General features: G+C 43.3%; 1 protein-coding gene across 11 annotated transcripts in view; it reads left to right on the top strand.

Annotated features, from left to right (window-relative positions):
- Positions 1 to 18,374, top strand: part of LOC145359914 (opioid-binding protein/cell adhesion molecule-like) — a 1,043,301-nt gene that overhangs the window by 953,909 nt on the left and 71,018 nt on the right. For all 11 annotated transcript variants that reach the window (XM_080214779.1, XM_080214778.1, XM_080214775.1 and 8 more), the window contains exon 6: positions 12,499 to 12,619. In XM_080214779.1, coding sequence (XP_080070905.1) covers positions 12,499 to 12,619 — 121 coding nt within the window. The remainder of the gene's footprint in view (positions 1 to 12,498; positions 12,620 to 18,374) is intronic.

The raw sequence follows: 18,374 nt of genomic DNA, 5'->3' as shown, positions 1-18,374 counted from the left end.
CATTATTTGTATAATGTTGGGACAAAAACAGGCGGTTTAGCAAGGTCAATCAACCTAATCTGCACATCTTTGGACTGTAGGAGGGACCCGAAGGAAACCCACGCAGACATGGGGAAAACATGCAAACTCCACACAGATAGTCACCCAAGACTGGAATTGAACCTGGGTCTTTGACACTGTGAGGCAGCAGTGCTAACCACTGTGCAACTGTGCCATATCATGCTGCTGTTCCTCATGGCTTATTCCAAAACCCTCCATCCCATCCCCCACCCCAGATGCCTCGCAGCTCCAGGGACCTGGGTTCAATTCTGGCCTTGGGTCACTGTCTGTGTGGAGTTTGCACATTCTCCCCATGTCTGTGTGGGTTTTCTCTGGCTGCTCTGCTTTCCTCCCACAGTCTGAAAGACGTGCTGGTTAGGTGCATTGACCCGAACAGATGCTGGAGTGTGGCGACTCGCGGAATTTCACCGTAACTTAATTGCAGAGTTAATGGACGCCTTACTTGTGACTAATAAATAAACTTCCCTCTGTCAGAGAGTTGGTGCTGATGGGCTGAATGGCCACATTCTGCACTATAAGGATTCCATAACTTCTTCCCTACTCCGATATCTAGGTGTAATGAATAAATGATAAGATATTTACAGGACAAACAGAATTTGTGAGCAATTAAGGTAGTGAGCTTTATGAAGCTGTAACAAAAAAAAAGCTGAAGCACTTTCCGAAAGAAAGAAAAGATCAGAAAAGCTGGAGGGTGACTGGGGTTAAATGACAAAATGGTGCGAGGAAAGAAGAAATGATCGTGAGACAAATATGGAAACGGGATGGCTCCAGAGGAGGAATAAATGATTGCAACAGACTAACAGAGGAGTTAGGAGGAGAGGGTTCCTGTGGCACCAGGCAGTGGTGGAAAAAAGGGTGATAGAACCTTGAGGAATTCACTCCCCCAAGTCCCCAGGCCACAGCTTCTCAGTTATCCATTATTACTTTGCATTTCCTGCTGTATTTTGCGTTGGAGGTTTTCTCCAGCGGTCCAGTAACTAGGCAGAAGAAAATGGCAACCGTCGTCAGGCACCAAAAGAGACTTGGAAGATTTTGCATGTTCAGAAAAGCTATTGTCACAGCCACAAAAAATTCTGAAGACTCTAGATTGTTTCATCTCCCATTGTATCAGTAATTACAAGATGATATTTCAAAGAGATTTCGAAATTTCCAGCCGTAGAGATTTAATTATGACATCTATATTTAAAGTACTCCAGATGCCTCGGCCCTGATGTACAGTGGGAGTTTTTTTTTAATTGTAAAATATTATTTGCTGTGATGAAATGGATTCTACAGCAATGTGCAGACAGCTATTATCAGAGATTGCTAATTAATGAGTCTTTGACAGGCGAACTGTTGAGATTGGATAAAGGAAGGTGGGATATGGAATCAAGGAATTGATTCTTCAATTATTTTTGCATCGCATCAAAAGATATTCATCTTTCAACTCGTCTTTCGAAACTAACTTGAAATAGAGTTGGTGCAGTGCAATGAAAATGGAAATAATCAAGCGATGCATTTTGACATTGATGCGAAACGGTTGGAGCTTCCCTGAATTACACAAAGGATTAAGTTAGCCCAGAAGCACCATTTTTGCACATGCTAAACTGCCTGCAAATGGCAGACAAGAAACAATTGCCTATTTCCTCACTGAATGTACGTCTCAAACCCACAATCTCAATCACTTAGAAGGACAAGGGTAACAGACACATGGGAACACCGCCCGTTCATGTCATACAGCATACTGACTGGGAAATGTATCACCCAATGACAACATTTGTATGTGGGTAGCCAGCTTGAAGACACCAACAACAAAACTGTGTGTGTGTGTGTGTGTGTGTGTGTGTGTGTGTGTGTGCTCTGCTGAAAAGCAAAAGTGAGACTACTGTTGGGTCACATGACACACTTTCCTTCTAGTGATGCCATAGAATCATCAAATCCCATTAGTGCAGAATGTGGCCACTCTGTCCATGGGGTCTGCACCAAGAGGGCACCTTACTCAGGCCCAAATATGTACGAACCCTGCTAATCTCACTAATTTATAAATCTTGCGACACTAACGGGCAATTTAGCATAGCCATTCCATCTAACCTGCACATCTTTGGACTGTGGGAGGAAACCAGAGTACCTGAAGGAAACCCACACAAACATGGGAGAATGTGCATCATCACTGGCTCAAAGTCCTAGAACTCTCTTCCTCCCATCACTTTGAGCGTACCTATATCAGATGGATATAGCAGCGGCTCCCCACTAGGTTCTGAAGGGGCAGTTGGGGATGTTCACATCCCTGTGTAAAAACAAAAAAGCTGTTAAAGATCCTGTAGCGATTCCTCAGTGTGGCGACATTCAGGATGTGGAGTTGCCGGCATTGGACTGGGGTGGGCACAGTAAGAAGTCTCACGACACAGGTTAAAATTCAACAGGTTTATTTGGAATCACGAGCTTTCAGAGCATTGCTTCTTCATCAGGTGAGTCCGCCGAGTGAGTTCTCACTCACCTGATGAAGGAACAGTGCTCCAAAAGCTTGTGATTCCAAATAAACCTGTTGGACTTTAACCTGGCGTTGTGAGACTTCTTACTGAAGACATCCAGGGCAGGCACTCATTTCACCAAGAACTGGACTCCATCATCATCTACAGTGGCTCCAACTCAAGCCTCATGCAAGGGAACTGTCTCCCTTTAAGCTACAGCATATGAGATCAGTGATATTTCATTGCTCTCAATACTGCACCCAATTCCTCATAGACATAATGAAGCAGAACGAGAGAGCACTTTCTCAGGTTGCCATACACTGTATCCAGATTGCAACACCAGTTCCCTCTTATCCACTGCATCTTTATCAATTATAATATATTCCTTATTTCCTAAATGTTACCACTGTTTTGTGACTATAGGCGGCAGCTTCTGGGAGAGGGTAATGATTGAATCTTGCGGCTTTCATTGCAGCCAGGTCACCAGGTTAAAGATGAGCTGGCACGTGTGATGAGAAATGTTCCATCTGCACGTGGTTTATGGCTCCTACCAGGGAGGGGAGAGCAGCTGCAGAGCTGGCCAATGAAAGCCCTGGCACTACCAGAAATAGTAAGATGTCTCACAACACTTGGTTAAAGTCCAGCAGGTTTATTTGGTAGCACAAACCACAAGCTTTTGGAGCACTGCCCCTTCATCAGCTAAGTGGGTGTTGTGTTCACAAACATGTAGACACAAACTCAATTTATATGTGCCCTGTTTGTAGACACAACACCAGCTCACCTGATGAAGGGGCAGTGCTCAGAAAGCTTGTGGCTTGCGCTACCAAATAAATCTGTTGGACTTTAACCTGGTGTTGTGTGACTTCTCACTGGGCTTACCCCAGTCCAACGCCAGCATTTCCACATCATGATTATCAGAAATTAAACTGAACAAGCAACTGGCTTCGTCAAGCAATTCTCCCTCTGCCACGGCTACTTGTGGCGAGCTTTCCCAACAGCATCTGAGAGAGGCTGTCCAGGTGTGTTACCATGTCTTGTTTGCTGCATAGCTTTGTTCCCAGAATGAATCAGTCTTCATCACCAGCTCAATGATAGTAAGATCAGCAGGACAAGAAGGAATAGCACAAAGTAGAAATGAGAGACCTGAGGTTGGATTTTAGGTGCCTCTGTTGGCTGTGTTTGGGTCAATGAAGTGGGGAGGGGGAGTCTCAGCAGGTAAAAAGGGTGGGTGCCCACCCGCCCCCCCGCCCCCCCCCCCAACTTTTCCACTCACCCCCCATAACAGTGGATGGGTGGGTGCCAAAATCAGCAGCCCAGCCACCACATTCAGATCAATAACCCTGGATCGCATAAGCTTCTTCTGAAGCCAGTTGACTCTGATAATACACCGTCCATGCCATCAAGCTCACTTGATAAATGAGCAGTGCTCCAAAAGCTTGTGATTCCAAATAAACCAACTGGACTTTAATCTGGTATTGTGAGACTTCTTGCTGTGCCATCAAAATATTGGCATGGGCAGTGAGGTGAGAGCAGGCAGCCCAATGTTTTTTTTTAAGTTCTGGAACAGGGAGCTTGGAAGCGGGGGTGCATGACTCTTCAGGGACTGGCCTTTGCATATCTGAGCGATGCCCTCCCCCCCCCCCCAGATCAAAATCACCCCTTTCCTATCTGGCTGCAGTCTTAAACCAATGCCTTCTCACCCCTCCCCCCACATCCTTGCCATTTGCTGACCACCTCAAACCCTCCATGTCCCAGCCAACTGAGTAACCTGTTCCAGTGATCCATTCTCCACCCTCCGCCTTTTTCCTGCAGTTCCGTCAGTGGCCATTGATGGTGCTGCAGGCCGGTTGGGTTGCCTGGCAGCTCCAGAGGGTGGGACTTGCTCCCCAGTGAAAGGCAGAATGGAAATGGTGACACACCTAATGGATTAGAATCAACATGCAGCACCAGAACAAGGTGCTATTTAAGCCTTCACTTAGGCAGGGCAGCATGTGCCTCTTCCCCACCCTAACATTTGTGGGCACCATGGAATTTCTCAGTCTTGATCTATTATTTAAAAGATTATCCTTCCTGAGTCACATTATAACTGATGCTTTAAAGCAATGCTGAAATGGCACCATATTAATTTGGATTTTAGCTATGAATTGGAACAAGTCCCAACGCCAATGTTTTTGTGATGGTAGATCAAAAAACTGCAGCTGAAAAGTTTTTTTTAATTTCAGTGTGAATTTATTCTCCACTGCAATTCTAAATGATAAATTTGAACTGTTACCATGTCCGACTGCAACAATAGATTTTGTGCACTCCACTCAGTACATCATTACTCAACTCTATAGGAAAAGTACGGGAAAAATAACTCTGGTCACTGTGGATGTGGAGTTTGCACAGTCTCCCCACATCTGCGTGGATTTGTTCCCTCACTCCAAAAATATGAAGATTAGGTGGATTGCCCATGTTAAATTGCCCCTTGGTGGCAGGGGGACTGACAGGGTAATTACATGGGGTCACAGCGATAGAGCCTTGATGGCTTGTTTGCTGGTGCAGGCTCAATGGATCGAATGGCCTCTTTCTGCACAGTAGGGATTCTATGATTCTCTGAAAATAATGGCAGGTCTAAACTGTGGCCTGCAAACACTAACCTCCAAGAGTGATTGATATCAGTAGCTGTACAGAAAGGTCTTTACGTCACGTACCTTTCTCAGTTAGGGTGGTAGACCGGACTATGTACTGAGTTTCCTATTGATCAAAGTTTTTCTGGGAATGTCAGTCTCCATGCTAGAAAACTTCCTGAGGTTTTGTGGATCAAACTGCTTTACTGAAAAACAAAGTTGCAATAACATCATTTCAACAAAGAAAACAAAATCATTTTTCTCCCCTCTTTAACTCTGAGGAAATCTCTCGACTTTATCTAAAGGACCAGTTGACTTACTGATGGGAGCCGCAATAATGTATTGCTATCGTTGTGAGTGTCAGAGAGAGAGAGAGAGCTGATCTTTTGATGTTGGGCAAACGTTCAGAAGTCAATAACAACATTGTAAAGAGCATGGTAATCATTGTTATTAGCATTTTGGGTGCTTCTTATGAATCTCTGTCTTGGAAATTGCCATAATTGCCAAGCAACTTGATGCGCAGTCACTTCAGTTAATGATTTGTATGACCTCCCTCGGACTTTGTTGTCTGCAAGGGCATTGTTAATTCAGGTTTGGTGCACTCTGACTGCACATTTCATCTTTTTTAATGCTCGTGACAACATATGATGTGTGAGCGTTGTTAGACTGGTTGATTGCTAAATGAATTATTGATTTAGAGTTTTTCATTAATGCCTGAATCAAATTGTCAGTTGGTTGCCAAGCTCCATAATAATGTGTAGTTTCACCTTCTAAAAAAAATGATTGTTTTGTCATGCTGAATATTTGGTCCAGTGAGAGTCATCAGTAACTCAGGGGAGAAAGAGGATGAATCTGAATTTTATTCAAAAGCAGCTAAGGCTTTGAGGGTAGGTCTGGAATTCTCCACTGTGGAACAGTCCAATAGAAAATCTGCCTTGCTGTGCAAAGTGCCAACTCAGGGCAGTACTCTTGCCCCTTGAGTCGAAAACAACTTCAAATCCCCACCCCAGGCATTCGAGTAAATAATTTAAGCTGACACCTTCGTGCACAACTCCAAATGGAACGGAGGATTTATCTCCAGCGCACTGACTAATATTTATCCATGATGTAGAGATACCGGCATTGGACTGGGGTAAGCACAGTAAGAAGTCTGACAACACCAGGTTGAAGTCCAACAGGTTAATTTGGTAGCACAAGCCACTAGCTTTTGGAGCGCTGCTCCTTCATCAGGTGATTGGGATTTCAGTTCACAAACAGGGTATATGAAGACACAACCTCGATTTACAAAATAATGGTTGGAATGCGAGTCTTTACAGGTAATCAAGTCTTAAAGGTACAGACAATGTGAGTGAAGAGAGGGTTAAGCACAGGTTAAAGAGGTGTGTATTGTCTCTAACCAGGACAGTTAGTGAGATTTTGCAAGCCCAGGCAAATCGTGGGGGTTACAGACAGTGTGACGTGATCCCAAGATCCTGGTTGAGGCCGTCCTCATGCGTGTGGAATTTGGCTATCTGTTCCTGCTCGTGTGTTGTCATGTGTCATGAAGGTCGCCTTGGAGAACGCTTACTCGAAGATCAGAGGCCGAATGCCCATAACCACTGAAGTGTTCCCCAACAGGAAGAGAACGATCTTGCCTGGTGATTGCATTTATATTATGATGATATTAATATTTATCTCTCAGTTAGCTTGTTGAAAGGAACTCGCTCTCAGTCTGTGGAACCTGATTGTGTGCAAATTGACTACTCTGTTTCCCACATTACAGCAGTCAGTGATGCACAGGCTGTTGAGATGCACTTTTTTTTCCCCCTCTCTTAGTTTTCACAAGTTAACAAAAGAAGACACCGTTTGCAGCTTCACTTTGACACCCTTTCCTAATGAGGAATCGAGGCAGGTGGGAACAAAAGAATAGTCCCAGTCTGCTGGTTCCCTGGCTCTGTGCCTTCCGTGAAGAGGAATTGGGGGGGTGGTCACAGGGCTCCAGATCAGGGTTGTCAACTCTGATTTAATGTACTCCTGAAGGTTTAATCACTTGGCTTTCCAGCTGGGCCTTCACCTCAGCGGGATGTAAATCAGTTTCACTCCATTTTCTAGCGGGTTTCCCAAACCCCCATGGCAGGGCACAGGCAGAAGATCCCATAAGAAGTTCATACTGGTGTGAAACCTGTTTTTGGACTCCAGCTGAATTCATCCCCACCTGCCACTGACCCCATCACTGGGGGGGCGTGGGAGAATTCCACCCAACATCTTTGACCCTTTTTTTTTTGCTTTGACAATGTACAAGCCCAAATGTCAAGCAGTTCAAGGGTAATCCACTGCTGGGAGTTTTGGCTCTTGCTGATCTTTCTCCAGATTCCACTGTGGGATTTGCATATTTCCCATTTGATAGGCAAACAGCTGGAATTTTGCCAGCCCAGTTTAGCTGTTATCCAAACAGTTATGCAAGGTGCATGTTGTGGCTTGCAGGAGTTGATGTCCACATGAGAACCCCCATTGTTTCCTATGTAAGGAGTATGGATCTTGCATGTTATTGTTGTAAGTACTGCATATTATCAACAGGTTTGCCAGAGAATTAGATTTTAACCTGTCACTGCAGACTATCGACATTTGCTGATTCTCCTCAGTCAGGTTTGAGTTTCTCCATGTTGTTATGAAAAGAGTAATCCTTTATCCTGTTCAAGATATTAACCAGTCAAGAATTAGGGAAGGGCAATAATTATTTCAATTTAAGCTGTTGATTGATTAGGCCCTTCTTTGTTTTATTTGCTGGCTAATGCAGTAAACATTGTCGTACTTCATCATACTGGAGAATGAGATGTCCACCTAATTTTTATAACCTGCATTCCCAGTTGTCGCTGGCTGGATGGACAGAAAGGAAAATGAATGGGTTAGATCAAGTATTAATGTTTAGGAATGAAAAGGGTTGTGAAAGAGAGTTGAAGTGAGAAGGACAGCCAAGTACGGACATTGGAACAAGAGTGGCCACTCAAGCCCACTCTGCCGTTCAGTAAGATCATGGCTGATCTGTGGCCTAACTCCATGTTCCTGCCCTCAGCCCATATCCCCTACTACCCCTACCCAATAAAATTTTGTCTATCTCAGACTTAAACCTAACAAATGAACCACTGTCGTTTGAGCAAGAGAGTTCCAAACCTCCACCACTCTCTGAGTGTACAAGTGTTTTCTGACATCTCTCCTGAATGGCTTGCCACGAATTTTTAGATGATGGCCCCTGGTTCTCGGGCCTTCAGCCAGTGGAAATTGTTTATCCTTATCCATCAGTGTCCATTCCTGTAAATATTTTGTAAACTTCTATCAGATCACTCCCCTCAACCTTGGAAACAAAGACCTTGTCCTGGCAACGATTGAAGGAGAAATTGAGGGTGAAAACAGGAGAGGAAGAAGAAAAGTTGGACAGGTGGATAACATTAAGATGTCGACTGAGGGAGGCTTGAAGAAAGTCAGAAGGAAGCAAGATTGCTAATGACCCCACTAAAATGATGGTGATGACAAAGGAATGAATCGTTCAAAAGCAGCAAGCACATGGAGCCTGATTACATTTATATTTAGAGTCAAAGAACTGATTATAAAGCTTGCAGTTTCTCATTTAATTCTTTATCGATGTGACCCTTTTACCACGCTACATCATTAAAGAAGCAAACTCATTAGGAGTTTCTGATGGTGATTACAATAGTCTGTTCAATCATTCAGGGCTCTTATCATTTTAATGGTGCTACATTAGAGGAGTCATTGCAACAACTTCAGATCTTCAAGCAGTCCAAGCTGATTTCCTTTTTTTAAATCTCTTATTTCCTAACGTTCAGCTTCAGTGAGTTGGCCCAATTGATAAAAAAAAATCTAAATTTCCAATTTAGTCCTCCGAGAGTTTCAGTGAAGCAAAAAAAGTGAAGATAAATTCTAAACATTTATCCAGAAAATGTAGCATCCACATAGCTTCCTATACTGTATTACCTTGAAATTCAGTGCTGTTTAGTTATGATATATTTGAGCAAAAATATCACCAAAATCCTGTGTGAATTTTACTATGTACTATTTACCATTTAATACCAGACATTGTAAGAAAGCAGCCGGATGGATATTTTCTATGTTTACGTTGTGAATAAGATGAACCCAAGAACTTGACTCTTTTGTTTCTATTGCAACATTATTGGAGTAGAAATTAAATTTAATTTACATATTCAATTTTCAAATTAGATGAATGCAAATCTCCGAGTGCATGAATCGCAAAAGGCAATTGCACGCAGGTACAACAAATAAATGGGAATGCTCATAGAATGTTATCATTTATTGTGAGGGGAATTGAATACAAAGGTAGGGAGGGTATGCTTTAGTTACGCAGGACATTGTTGAGACCACATCTGGAATAGTCTTAAATTTATTGTTCTTCTTAAATGGAAGCCTTTCGAAGAAGATTTCCTGGATTCACTCCTGGGTAGGACAAATACTCATGTGAGGAAAAAGTTGGACAGGCTAGACCTGCATCTGCTGGAGTTTAGAAGAATAAGAAATGACTTCATTGAGTCATATAAGGTCCTGAAGGGTCTTGACAGTGTCAATGTGGATGTTTTCTCTTGTGGGAGAATCTGGAGCCACTGTTTATGTCAGAATGTTGGATCAGCAATTATCCTACTCCACGGCAGGGCAGGCTCGAAGGACAAAGTGGCCTATCCCTGTTCCTATTTCTTATGGCTTAAAAATAAGAGGTCATCCATTTAGGATAGAGTTGAGGAGAATGATTTTCTCAGAGGGTTGTGAGTCTTTGGAACTATCTTCTTCAAAAGCTGATGGAAGCAAAGTCTCTCAATATTTTGAGGCAGAGGTGGATAGATTCTTGAAGAGCAAAGGGCTGAAAGGTTGGCAGGAACGTCAAGTCAGGTTGCAATCAGATCAGCTATGATCTTATCGAATGGCAGAGCAGGTTCGAGGGGCTGAGTGACCTACTCCTACTCCTAATTTCTGCGCTTATAAATAATAATCATCATGTCAAGTTTGGAATGAAGAAGTTTCATGGGAAATTCCAGCCAATTGTCAAGAGTGCTTTTGAAGAATAGAGATTCAATTTTTTGCAGTAATCACTTTGCACCAACAAGGCGTTAGTATTCATTAAGCACAGCGTAATACATTTGAGCTTCAAAAAATATTCTTATTTACTCAACAATGCCAAAGTCCTAAAAGGATTGGACTGGCCTTTATGGCCCACCTCATCACCTTGTCCTTTGACACACTGCATCTTTGTTCTGCCGTTTACACACCCCATTCTCTTGATGGATGCTCTTATTAACACCATTCTCAGCCTTTACCATCACTATTTACATTTCCTTTGTCTTTTTGTCTAAGCCAGTCTATCAATTACAACCAGGGTGTTGGTGGGAGGTTGGGATGGGGGGTGGTGGGGATTGGGGTTGGTGGGGATGATGATGGGGGCGATGATGATGGGGGGTGGGGGTGGTGGTTGGGTGGGGGGGGGGGGTGGTGTTGGGGGCTGGGGGTGGTGGTAGAGGGTGGGGTGGGGTATTGGTTGGGTTGTCGGGGTGGGGGTGGGGAGAGGGGTGGGGGTGGGCAGTATGGGTATGGGGGTGGCAGTGGGGGGTTGGGGATGGGCAGTGGGGGGAGGGAAGGCAAGGGGTGGGAGTGGGGGTGTTGGAGTTGTTAGGGGGGTGGACCATGCAAAGGTCTGTTGACCTCTGGCAGGATTTGCCGACTTCGGGGCAAGCGCAGCCGGATAATCCAGCCCAATGAGTGCAGAAGCATCACAGAATGTTCTCATGGTCTCTACAAGGTCAGGGCAAGTGAGGGCAAATAAAGCAGATGTACATTGCAGAATAGAATGATAGCCATCCATGATGCTTATACTCATCCAATATTATACTCATCACTTCACCTCAGGTGAAGAAAAGTGGAGCTTCTTTCCGACTTTTCTGGGTAGGATTTACACACAGATGTTAGAAGGAAAGGGCAATGTTCTGATCGCATTTCTGAGCATCATTTTTCTTGCCTACACAAAAGCATAGGAAAACAAAACTTGCAGAAACGATCGTAAGAGAAACTGATAATCTATTCAATGTATTGAAAAATATTGTCCATAGAAAACTTGCACTGCATAGAATATTAGGCAGAACGGTCAACTTTAACCATGTATTCAGTAAAATACTATGACATTGAGGGCGGTGGCACAGTGGTTAGCACTGCTGCCTCACAGCGCCAGGGACGCGAGTTCAATTCCGTCCTTGTGTGACTGTGCAAACCCTACACAGACATTTTCCCACTGTCTTTGTGGGTTTCCTCCAGGTGCTCCGGTTTCCTCCCACCCTCCAAAGATGTGAGTATTAGACTGATTGGCCATGTTAAATTATTTAATTGTGTCAGGAAGATTAGTAGGATAAATACGTGGGGATATGGGGACAGAGCTTGGGTGGGAATGTTGTTAGTGTGGACCTAATGAGCCGAATGACCTCCTTTTGCATTGTAGTGATTCTGATTCTTAATGCTTTGAAGTTACATTTGTTACAGCTTCCTTTTTTTCGATCAAAAACATGCAGTTTCTTCTCTTCCTTTCGACATGTTTACGCATGGTTATTAATTGTATCAGGTGTGACAGACCCAATTTTTATAAGACCATTCTGCTGGACAAAAATGGTGCCACAAGTCAGATTGCCATGAACGATGGGAGGATTACAGATTGTAGATCTGTAGAATGTAGATTTTACTGTTGAAATATGATAAACAAGTTCCTTTCTCTGCCATTTGAATGGGTGTGTCTTTTAAAAAACGAAAACAAACCTATATTATAGAATCCGTACAGTGCAGAAGGAGGTCATTTGACCCATCGAGCCTGACCCTAACCACTGTGCAACAGGGATCCCAATGGCAGGAAGAGCCAGAATATCCCAGCCATAGTGTATTACCTTCACTTTTCCAAGATATCAAAATAGAATGTGGTGAATAGAACACAGTGGCTGACAGGACACACAACAGAAATGTGTACATCCACTGGCCCTTGAACAGGAGAGGTCAGGGTAGCTATATTTCTTGGCTTTGATTGTAGCTAAATTGAACATTCACCATTGACAGACTCTTAGTAATGCAAAAAAAAGTTCACTGACTTGAGGCAAAGCCAGAAAAGATGGCTTGACTATCTTGCCACTAATCGAAACATGAATTAACTTTTCTCTTGATTGTTGGAAATGATCATTAAAGACCATGTCTGATGCATTATTACTATCTGAATACCAATCAATGTGCTATGCTGGTGGTAAAATTGAATCCTCTGAGCCACCTCCATTTTCTGATGTGAAGTTATTGCTGATCAGTTGTTCCAAAGCGATATTGATGGAATTATCTTTTTTGTTTTGACTTGACAGACCCTCCATTCATCCCTGATACAAAGAACGTTGGGGTAGCGGTTGGCCGGGAGGGCATCCTCCAGTGTGAAGCTGCTGCTGTTCCAGCACCAGAGTTTGAATGGTACAAAGAAGATCGAAGGTACTGTCTGTCATTATAGCGGAGTCCTTTTCACCAAATCTTAGGCAAAAATGACTCGAGGGGCAGGATCTGTTTTTCTTCTTCATGGTTATGCCATATACAGATGCCGTGATGATATGTCTCAAAGCATTTTGCCCCAGGTTTGTTAACAAACAACACAAGCCTTCTACCAAAACTGATCTCAGAATGCTGTCAGCTTGGCAGTTTCAGGATTTTGACTCAGGGACAATGAAAACATGGCATTCTGTGTCTCGGTCTTGACTGTTGCAGTGGAAGTGTCTGAGCAAAGATGGGACAGCAGTTAGCACTGCTGTTTCACAGTCCAGGGACCCGTCTGTGCAGAGTCTGCACATTCTCCCCATGTCTGTGTGGGTTTCCTCCCACAGTCCGAAATACATGCTGGGTAGGTGTATTGGCCATGCTAAATTCTCCCTCTAATAAACTTTATTAGAGCCTGGGTGGGATTGTTGTCAGTGTGGGCTCTGACGAATAAATAAACTATAAAACTTTAAAAGGATTTGTTCATCTGAACTAATATGCAAATATGGATGTCCACTTTTTGAATAGAATTAAATATTTGGTGGTGATTGATTAATCTCATGAAGACGTTGTGGGCACCCATCTGCACAGTCTATGGTGATTGCTGTCCACAGTATCTGAGGGCTCATGTATCTTTTGAAACAGTGAAGTGTATGTAGTAGTTGAGAGCAATAATTGGTTTGGAATTCTATATTAAAGAAGAAAAAGTTCATGTTCGGAACAGTGCATTGTTAACAAGTAATTGGTTGTGCAATTCTTTTGAGATTTATTTCTTCAGCTGTTCAAAAGGTGTTCTCAGAATTCAGGACTGTCCGAGGATGAATATCCTTCAGTAGTTGCTGCTGTCTTTCATTGCACTAAAGGACAATGGTTAAACTAATGGATAAAACGTGTGTTTGATAACGTTATAATGTATCGACGCTGCTGCAATGGTACGTTTAAAGCTATTGTGGATGCTTAAAATGTCCAATTCCTGACAGTCAACCTGTTGGCATGACAGTTTCTCTGTATGTACCTGTGCACTCTAATGAGGGCTATCGAATACCAGGAGCCTGGAAACCTGAGCTTGCTTGGGTCGTCATTCCTCCCAATAATAACAGACAATGCTGTGGGTGTAAATATTGGTAATGAAAGGACTGATTAACTTCCTTTGCGGCAGCATGAGGATAAAATATAACATTGGCAAATTTGTTTTCTACGTTTTTCTGTGTCCTGGAGACATGAATCGTAGCTGTATTACAGTTCCAGCTCCAAGCAACCTTCACATAACTCACCCTAATGGTCATTTGTTTTTAGCGTGTGACGTTAGGCTACAAGTGTCGCCATGGTATGGGACTACAGTGCGTCTCACTGATGAGTGCAATTTAGTTTTCAGCTGATTACCTTTTGATTGAGGAATAATGCTGAAATGTCTTTGCTGTGATTTTTATTTTTAATTATGTCTCCGGCTAAGCCTAAAGCTGATTGAGACCAGCTTAGATAATACAGGGCAGAAATCAAACTAAGACCTTTCGGTTTCACACTCAGTCCTGTAATTTCACATCAGTAAAATCATTTTTTTATATAGTTCATGCCTCGTTTTATTTCCATAAGTTAATTTGCATATCTCATCAGTTTCAATCTAGTCTGCAACAATCAAAACCCTCATTGTTCTACCAGACTGCAATAGCATCCACATCATTTTATTATAATTTTACTAATTACATTGATTAGTTTTCCTCATCGTGCTGTGAATATGATTCCCACATTTCCCACTGAGGGCAACAAGGAGGTCTCTTTCCCTGGTGCTGAATTTCTTGGTATTTATTGGACAGAGCAGTTTGTTAAGGGTGGCACAGTGGTTAGCGCTGCTGTCTCACAGCGCCAGGGACCCGGGTTCAATTCGGGTTTGGTTCATTCTCTCTGCGGTGTCTGCATGTTCTCCCCATGTTTGTGTGGGTTTCTTCTGGGTGCTCGGTTTCCTCCCATCAGTCCAAATGACGTGCTGGCTGGATGCAACAGCCATGCTAAATTCTCCCTCAATGTACCCAAACAGGCACTGGAGTGTGACGACTAGGAGATTTTCAGCTAATTTCATTGCTAATGTGATACTAGTTAATAAACTTCAAAACCTAAACATTGGACCGCGCTGTTTATGACAGGTTAGCACCTTCAAAAGTGTAGGTTTTTTTTGGCATTTTCTGCTGATGCTGTAGTTCCAAAGGCCATAGTTTGATTGAGAGTTTATTTTTCTAACATTGGGCTCTTATGAAGCTCAAAGTTTAGGGATGATCGAGCTCCTGTAGAAGACTTCCACAAATGAGACAATCCACTGAATGTGGATTCCCCCCCCTTGCTCAACAATAACCCCATCCATTATATAACTGAAGAACAGAGTTGCATATACATTTCAGTGCTTGGAATTGATGTGGATTAATAAGCTTCCCAATTCTGCCAGTGGGATTCATTGTCGTAAGATGACCAATTAACTTCCGCCAATAATCTTCAGCCAGATGTGAATGATCCATCTAGGCCTGAGGTGCCCAGCTTCATAGGTGCCAGCCTTTAGCCAATTTGATTCATTCCACGCGATATCAATAAGTGGCGGAAGGCGCCAGATGCTGAAAAGGCCACGGGCCCTGACAACATTCCCTCAATAGCTCCAGCATGAGCTGCGTCCTTTGCCAAATTACTCGAGTACAGCTCCCACACAGGCATCGATCCAACAATATGGAAAACTGCCCAGATATATTCTGTCCACAATAAAGCAGGTCAAATTGAACCCAGCTAGTTACTGCCCCACCACTTCATTCTCGACCATCAGCAAAGTATGGAAGGTATTGTCGACACTGCTGTCAAATGGCACTTAACTCGGAAAGAACTTGCTCACTCATGCTCAGATTGGGTTCTGCCAAGGCCACTCAGCTCCTGACCTGATTACCACCCTGGTCCAAACATGGACAAAAGAGCTGAGCTCGTGTACCTGACTGCCATTGACATCAAGGCTGCATCTTCAAAGGAAGATGATTATGATGGTTGGAGATCAATCGTTTCAGTCCTGGGACATCACTGAAGCACTTCCTCAGGATAGTGTCCTCGACCCGACCTCCTTCAGCTGCTTCATCAATGACCCTCTCTTCATCATAAGATGAGAAGTGAGAATGCTTGCTGATCACTGCACAATGTTCAGCACCATTTTTGACTCTTCAGATAATGAAGTATTCCTTATCCAAATGCAGCAAGGCCTGGACTGAGGCTTGGACTGAGTAGTGGCAAGTAACATTCATGTCACACAAGTGCCAGGCAATGACCACCTCTGAGAAGAGATAATCCAATCATTTTCCTTTGACATTTAATGGCACTGCCATCACTCAATCCCCCATTATCAATATCCTAAGATTTACAATTGACCAGAAATTGAACAAGACCAGCCGTATAGATAACAACAGCAAACTCAGCCCTGCAAAGTCCTCCTCGCTAATATTTGGAGGTTTGTGCAAAATTGAGAGAGCTATCTCTCAAACACCAGCATGAGACAATAATCTTGGAATCGGATGTTAAAAGCAATCTCCCAGGCACTATTCTCACTATCTCTGGGTATGTCTGTCTCACCAACAGAACAGACCCAGCAGAGGTGGCGGCACAGTGTTATACTGTCGGGAAGGAGTTGCCCTCGGAGCCCTCAACATCGACTCTAGAATCTCATGCCATCAATCCAAACAGGGCCAAGGAAACCTCCTGCTGATTACCACCGATCATCCCCCTCAGCTGATGATTCAATACTGCTCCATGTTAAATAGCACATGGCGGAAGCACTGAGAGTGGCATGGGCACAGGATGTATTCTGGACAGGGGGCTTGAATGTCATGGTTCAGTGGCACCACTATAGACTGAGCTGGTTGAATCCTAAAGGACATAACTGCTAGACTGGGCCTGTGGCAGGTAATGAGGGAACCAACAAAAGAGAAAAATATACTTCATCTCACATTCACCTGTCTGCCACAGTTGGATCTTTCCATGACAGTATCCATGTGGATGAGCACCACACAGTCCTTATGGAGATAGAGTCATGCCTTTACACTGAGGATATCCACCATCGTACTGTGTGGCACTCCCATGCTAAATCTGACTTTGAACAGATTTTGAAACTCTGGCTGGGCAACTGCAAGGCACTATGCATCAGCAGAATTGTACTCGGCCATAATAACGTCTTATGGCCCAGCATATCCCCCACTCTACAATTATCACCAAGCTAAGGGATCTTGGTTCCATGAAGAGTGCAGGAAGGCATCTCAGGAGCAGTATCAGGAATATATAAAAATGATGAGTCAATCTGGTGAAGCTACAACACAGGAAACTTGCATGTTAAGCAGCACAAGCAGTGAGTGATAGACATAGCTAGGTGGTTTCATGACAGATTGATCAGATCTAAGCTCTGTCCTGCCAAATCCAGTTGTCACTGGGGGGGTGGGGGAGGGAGCAAGCCATAGTGGAGGTAGAGGTTCCACAAATGAACCTCGGTGGAGAAGCCCAGCACTTCAGTGCAAAAAGACGTAAGATAAGACATTTGCTACAATCTTCAACCAGAAATGCTGAGTGGGTGATCCATCCCGACCTCCTCTGGTCATTCCCAGCATCTGAGAAGACAGTCTTCAGTCAATTCGATTCACTACATGTAATATCAAGAAGCACCTCGAGAGACTTGGTACCTCAAAGGTCATGGGCCCTGATGACATTCCAGCAATTGTACTGAAGATTTATGCTCCACAGCTTGCCACTTCTGTAGCCAAGCTGTTCCAGTACAGGTACAACGCTGACATCTTCCCGACACTGTGGAACAGTGCCCAGCAAAAAGCAGGCCTGGCCTCATCAGTCTACTCAGTCATCAGAATAGTAATGGAAGGAGTCATCAACAGTGCTATCAAGCAACATCTTCTTAGCAATAACTGTTAAGAAATTAGCTGACATTAAAAGATAGGGTATTCCAAATCCCAGAATGGAATCTTGCAATGCAGGTTCATAACTCTGTTTGCAATTTGGTATAATGTGAAGAAAGTTATGAAGACCAGTGAAGAATGTTCAAGTCTTGTTATTATAATTTCAACCAAAAATAAATATTTATCAAACAGTAAAACATACACTTAACGATATTGTGCGCAGCCATTAATATAATTAAATTGACCCAGTTCCAAATCCCTCTATTTTGCTATCCTCAGAGCTAAACTTTGCCAAACAGCATCCTGTAGACTTCAAAACTATAAGCAAAATCCCACAATAGTTGTCATACTCTGCATATCTTATGGGGTTGTTTCTGGCTTAGAATAGAGAGAAAATGATTGTTCAAATAAGATTTCTCCAGGTAGTTGCTTGATTGGAATGAACACAGCTGCTGTGTGTGGCTTGTGATAGCTTTATAAAGATCCACTCTCTCACTGATGTACTACTTTTTCTTTGGACGTTTTCTTATCTAAATGATGTTTCTTAGAAGTCCCACTTTGTTACATTTTTTACATGAGCTCACCCTTTTAGAACGTAAGTGAAATTCACCCTCACCCCTTTTGAACTTTTACCATCTTTGCTTTAATTCCTGAAATGCTGTGCCTCAGTATCACCCACTTGCCGAAGGTAAACATCTGTTGAGTGCTAATCCACACATATAAGACCTCAGTTCTCTCACCTCAGCCCATCTGTCTTTCCATTTTAAAAATAGTTTGTTCCCTTTGAATCAAACACCCAC

This window comes from Carcharhinus amblyrhynchos, chromosome 29, assembly GCF_965287045.1.
Source record: "Carcharhinus amblyrhynchos chromosome 29, sCarAmb.v2.hapA, whole genome shotgun sequence".
Classification (NCBI taxonomy): domain Eukaryota; kingdom Metazoa; phylum Chordata; class Chondrichthyes; order Carcharhiniformes; family Carcharhinidae; genus Carcharhinus; species Carcharhinus amblyrhynchos.
Note: the sequence above shows the minus strand (reverse complement) of the source record. Positions and strands in the feature narration are given on the sequence as shown.